Here is a 5,363-nt window from a genome sequence, read left to right on the forward strand (position 1 = left end):
GGTGCATGTTGGGGTGCAGGTTGGGTGCAGGTTGGGGTGCAGGTTGGGGTGCAGGTTGCAATGCAGGTTGGGGTGCATGTTGGGGTGCAGGTTGGGTGCAGGTTGGGGTGCAGGTTGGGGTGCAGGTTGGGTGCAGGTTGGGGTGCAGGTTGGGGTGCAGGCTGGGGCCATAAGGACACGGTGCTCTGTGATTCCCACGCGGCCGGGAAATCTCCGGCAGGATCTGCAGCGCCTGCGGCCCCAGGCTGGGTTCAGGCTCCGGCTTGCGGAGCGCGCCGGTGGCTCCGAGTGCTGCTGTGTGCGCTGCCTGTCGGGACAGAGCCATCCCTTCCCTGCTCTAGAGCCACAGTGCTGCTCCCACATCACCGGCACACAAACCGCCATGGGAAGCCCTCGGGACACGGGCACAGCAGGATTGGTGACCAGGGAGCCTCGGGGTGCCAGTGGGGGCCTTTGGAGCCCGACTGGGGGATGCTGGTTTAGGGATCATGACTGGCAAGGCTCTGTGCAGGATTCGTGCTCTCCCGTGCCCTGTGGGGTCCCACAAATCAAAGCAACGCTAGGGTAAGAAGTTGAAAGTCCTGTTTAAGGAAAATTTTGGTACAGAGAATTGTGGTCCTCAGCATTTCCGAACAGCCCAAGGACATCCCAGGGTGAGACAATGTCCAGCAGCAACGTTGTGTCACCCCACCATTGGTTCAGTGCCCTGCTGAGGGGTCCCTGCTGCAGCAGCAGCTCCCCGGGCCCTTTTTAAAATGGGGACCCAGCCACATCCGTTTGTCCCAGTGTCACTGTCACACGGACAGAGCTCCCTGTGGCACGGATCCTTCGGGCATAGCCTCATCCATCCCCTGTCCTGCAGGAGAGGCTTGGGGTCCCCACCAGTGCACCAAGGTCCTGCACACGTCAGCAGAATGAAGGGTGGTGGGGCCCCGGGCAGGGATGTCACCCCCTGCCCTGTCCTTTGCCCCGCCGTGCCAAGGGGAGGTGGCTGCTCCAGCCCAGCTCCTGCGGTGCCTCTGTCCTGCCCCGGCACGGGGGGAGCCAGCGCCAGCACCGGCCTCCCCGGGGCCACCGTCATCCCCGGGCTGCGCAGCCGTGACCTCACTTGCCCGCAGGGATCCCGTTCTCCCCAGCGCCTGCCGAGCCGAGGGCCATCTCCATCCGACTCCTGGGAAGCTGCGGTTCCCTGGGCTGTCCCACCGGGGCGGCGTCCAGCTGCACCACTGCAGAGAGAAGGCTCCCGTCACCCGCTCGGCCAGCGCTGGGACATGGGGCATCCTGAGGGGACTGGGGAGCGGGGCCGGACACCATCCCCACCCCATCCCACGGGCAGGATGGCAAAGGGCCGCGTATCCCTCAGGACACCCCAGACAGAGAGAGGATGTTAGAAAGTCCCTGCCCAGAGACACGGAGAGGCGAAACCCCTGGGATGGATGTCCCAGCCAGTGCAGGGGGACATCGGAACAGCAACCTGCAGACCCACCCCGGTCCATGGGACCCCCTCTGTGATTCCCCAAACTCCTCAGGGATGGGAACCTGCAGCCAGGGACCTCATCCTGGGCTGAGCCTGCTCCCTGACCCACGGTGGCTCCGGTACCTGCTCGGCAGCTGTGCCGGGCGCGCACCTCCTGCATCGCCTGCTGGTTCTTGAAGCGCACGAGCCCCATGGTGATCTCGGCGTTCCAGCCCGGGTCCTCCTGGGCGCAGCGGAAGTCGATCTCGAGGCTGTTGTCCATCACCACCGTGAAGTAAATGTGCCTCTCCTTCCACTCCACGCACTCCACGGCCTTCATGCGGGCGAAGCTCAGCTCCTTGCGCCGCGAGCCCTTGGGCTCGAAGAGCTGCAGCCCCTTCTCCGTCAGCAGGCACCGCTTCTTCTTCCAGAGCTGCAGCAGCCCCCCGCTTCGCTTCTCCAGCACCCCCTCTCTCAGCACCTTCTCGGGGGTCATCGCGGCTCCCCGCCCGCCCGGGATGCTCAGCACCTCGTGCCGGCCCGGCCGGGCATTACCCGCCGGGGGAATTCCAGCCGCTCCACGCCGGAGCCGAGCTCCCCGGGGCCGGGACCCCCGCGGCGGCCGTGCTGCCGCCGTGCCCGGGGACTCGCCGTCCTGCGCTCCGGCTCTCAGAGGGGCTGAACCGTGGGGTGCCCCATTCCGGCCGCCAGCGCCGTGCCGGGGCTCCGCTCCCTGCCCGAGCCGCGTGTGGGATCCGCGCTCCCAGGAGCTGTCGCTACTTGCCCGGCCGCTCTCCCACTCGCATTCCTGCCGCCTCGCCTGGCCCCTCCTGCGCTCAGGCTCCCTTCACGCCCAGGCGAAGCCCGGCCAGGCCCGGCGCAGCCCCGCTTCACCCGGGAGGAGCTTTCGGGGTGCCCGAGGGCGGGCGTCGCCTCAGGGTCTCGGTGTGAACAGGCAGGGTGTGGGATGGGGCAGGGCTGGGGGAATTCTGCACGACAGCCCGGGGTGCCGGGACGGAGGTTGGAGGTGGGAGAGCAGCTCTTGGGGGTGCGGCACCGCGGGCACAGGGCTATGGGGTGCAGCGCTGGTGGGGACAGCAGGCTGTGGGGCACAGGGCCGACTGCGTAAAATGCCAGCCGGGCAGGGGTACAGAGTGCAGTGCCACCAGGCTTGTGGGGCTGGGGGTTGCAGTGCCAGCCAAGAAGGCACAATGGGCCGCAGTGCCAGGGCAGGAGCTTCTGGGGCGCAGTGCCAGCTGGGACGGTAGGCTGTGCGTGCAGCACCAGCCAGACAGCAGCAATGGGGACACCCCTGACAGCTACCCACCCTCTCAGCCACCCACCCAAGGGTGCTGGGCCACAACCTCAACAGAGCTCCCATCTCTCAAAGCTCCCGGGACAGGGACTCGAGGCCTCCGGGCTGTCCCACAGCAAGGAGCAGCATCCCCCAGCCTCGTGTGACTTGTGCAGGGGGAACGAGCCGTGGTGCGGGGCCGGGGCAGCGCAGCCTGGTACTGCCTGATCCTCCCTCCCCCTGCAGCCAAACACCGTCTCCTTTCCAGCCCGTCTCGTTCCCGGCCACCGCAGCACCGTCTGTTCCCGTGCCAGCGCCTGGCACCGAGGGGTTCCCGGGCCGGGCCGGGCTGCCGGGGGACACATCTGGGGACTTGTGCTGGCCGTGCGCTGCCAGGGCGAGTGACAGGCACAGGCGGCTGGGCAGCTGAATGTGCCCCTGCAAACGCTGAGTGTGGGTCCTTCACCCAGACGAGGTCTGCAATAGGAAGAAATCCCCCCGGGAATGTGCCGGAGTCACTGCTGGGGGCTGGATCAGCCCCTGGCTCCCTGGCACGCTGTCCCAGTGCCCACCCCACTGATGCACTCCTCGCAGAGCCCAGCCCCGCAGAGCCCCCGGCTGGAGTCCCTCCTGCCCCAGCCCCTCCATCACTCCCCTCCCTGCCCGGGGTTCTGCCGGCAGCCGCCGTGGCCGAGGGGCAAGTCTGCAGCGCTGATGAGATGCACCTCATTATCCCTCATTAAGAGGGCAGGGCGGCTGGCGGAGCCAGGAACTGGTTCGTGCTCCCTGGGGCCAACCTCGCCACGCTGGCAGGGATCCCGGGTGTCCCAGGAGACCCGGGCTCCTGACGTCAGGCGGCCCTGGAGGTTACCCTGAGCACCCCAGCACTTCAGAAGGAGCAGAGCAAACGTGTGAGTTTCCTCTCCAAGGCTGTTTTCCCACGCACGGGTAACGCTCGGCTCCAGGGATGCTGAGCCCTGGGAGCTCGGGGGGAGTAGTTTCAGGACTGTCATTGCTCTGGTAAGCCGCGATGTCAGTTCTGGCTCACCCTCCAGCTGCCAGCCATCCTCACAGCCCGGGGGAGAGCCAAGAGCTGCCAACCTCTGTCCGAGACCCCCGCCCCTCTACTCACCGCAGTCACTGCTTCTCCAGGCACTAGGCACCGAGGGAAGGTGATGGTCCTGCAGCCCTGTGTGTGAAGGAGCTTTGACAACGTCCTTCTCACACACCAGGCAGGGGTCTCACCCTGCCAGGCTGCCCGGGGGGGCACGGCAGCTCCTACCCTGAGCAAACCCGGCAGGACCTGCTGTGCCAGGCTGTGGGTGAGCCAAGGGCTCTGCTCCGTGGGCTGCCCACGGCTCATCCCACCCACACAGCGCCCTTAGGGCAGGTCACAGGCTGCTGGGCTCAGCCCTGCCCCAAGGTGACATCCCCACAGTGGCAGGATGACATCTCCTCGCACAGCCCTGCTGGCCACGGGGCTCGGTGGGGATGTCACCCTAGTCTGACCCCTCAAGTGGTGTCATCACCTCCAGGCTCCAGGGTGCTTGGCCACCCCTGGTTTGTCCCTCCGGGAGCAGTTTGGGTGCCACAGCACTTTTCCCAGGCTGCAGTCCCCAAGGGGTGGGAGCAGCTGGGCACAGCGCGGCTCTGCTGCCTCGGGGGGGAGCTGGACAACACCTGGGCAGAGGTGAGCACACACGTGTGGCTGAGCCCTCCGTGCTCGCCCATCAGCAGAGGGTAGCAGATGGTTGGAGCTGTTCCACTGCAGCTCAGGCAGGAGATGCCCAAAAAGCACCTCTAGTCCCACCCTGCTTCTCCTGGGCCATGTCTGATTGATGCCTTTAGCATTCATATTTTCCAGATTCTGTGCTGCCTTAGTGTGTAACTCTGAACTTCATATAAAGTGTTAGCAGGTTTTCTTCACAGTGTAATTAGACAAAACAATCCTTTTCCAGCCCAAGGACACCTTTGCAACTTCAGGCCCAAAAAGTACAAACAACAGAGAGTTGAGGAGAGCTGGGAGGAAGGGACTTCATAATCTGAAGCCGTAATTGGACAATTAACACCAATATGTAAATAGACAAAAACTTATAAAAGTGTGAGGACTCGTGACTGGGTGTCCATCTTGGGTAGAGCCTTGGCCAGGCTCTTGTACTGCCCAAGGTGTATCCTTTGAAGGCCTTTAACAAATACCTACTATTCCTTTAACATTGTCCAGCCTCTGTTCCAGGTCACCTCTTTAGGCATCACTGCCACCTCCTCCAGCCCACCTCGTGCCTCTGTTGGGATGTGCAACCCCATGATCCCATCCTGGTGTCCCCACGGTGGTCTCTGTCACTCCCTAAGCCACTCTGAGAGACCAGTGCAGGGTCAACAGGTGTGTGGCACCCAGGGCAAACCCTCAGGGCGTGATCCCTGTCCTGGGACATGGTTTACCCAGGACCTTTGGGGCTGGGAGCTCAGCAGAGACCCACCAGGCAGGAGGAAAGAGGCCTTCAGTTTTCCACTGTCCAGAGAAGGGCTGTGGAGAAGGGAGACACGGCCCTGCCTGGCAAAAGGCCACGAGACATCAGGCACAGGGGCACAACAGGAAAATTAGGGATTCACAAA

General features: G+C 64.4%; 1 protein-coding gene across 1 annotated transcript; it reads right to left on the minus strand.

The window, feature by feature from the left end:
• Window positions 1-584: 584 nt before the first annotated feature.
• Window positions 585-2,044, minus strand: PHLDA3 (pleckstrin homology like domain family A member 3). The gene is made up of 2 exons (XM_040085690.2): window positions 1,601-2,044; window positions 585-1,226 (listed from the first exon to the last, which is right to left on the minus strand). Exons 1-2 carry the CDS (start codon window positions 1,950-1,952, stop codon window positions 1,105-1,107), a joined length of 474 nt encoding a protein of 157 aa, XP_039941624.1. The 5' UTR covers window positions 1,953-2,044; the 3' UTR covers window positions 585-1,104.
• Window positions 2,045-5,363: the final 3,319 nt, after the last annotated feature.

Source organism: Hirundo rustica, chromosome 24, assembly GCF_015227805.2.
Source record: "Hirundo rustica isolate bHirRus1 chromosome 24, bHirRus1.pri.v3, whole genome shotgun sequence".
In the NCBI taxonomy this organism is placed as follows: domain Eukaryota; kingdom Metazoa; phylum Chordata; class Aves; order Passeriformes; family Hirundinidae; genus Hirundo; species Hirundo rustica.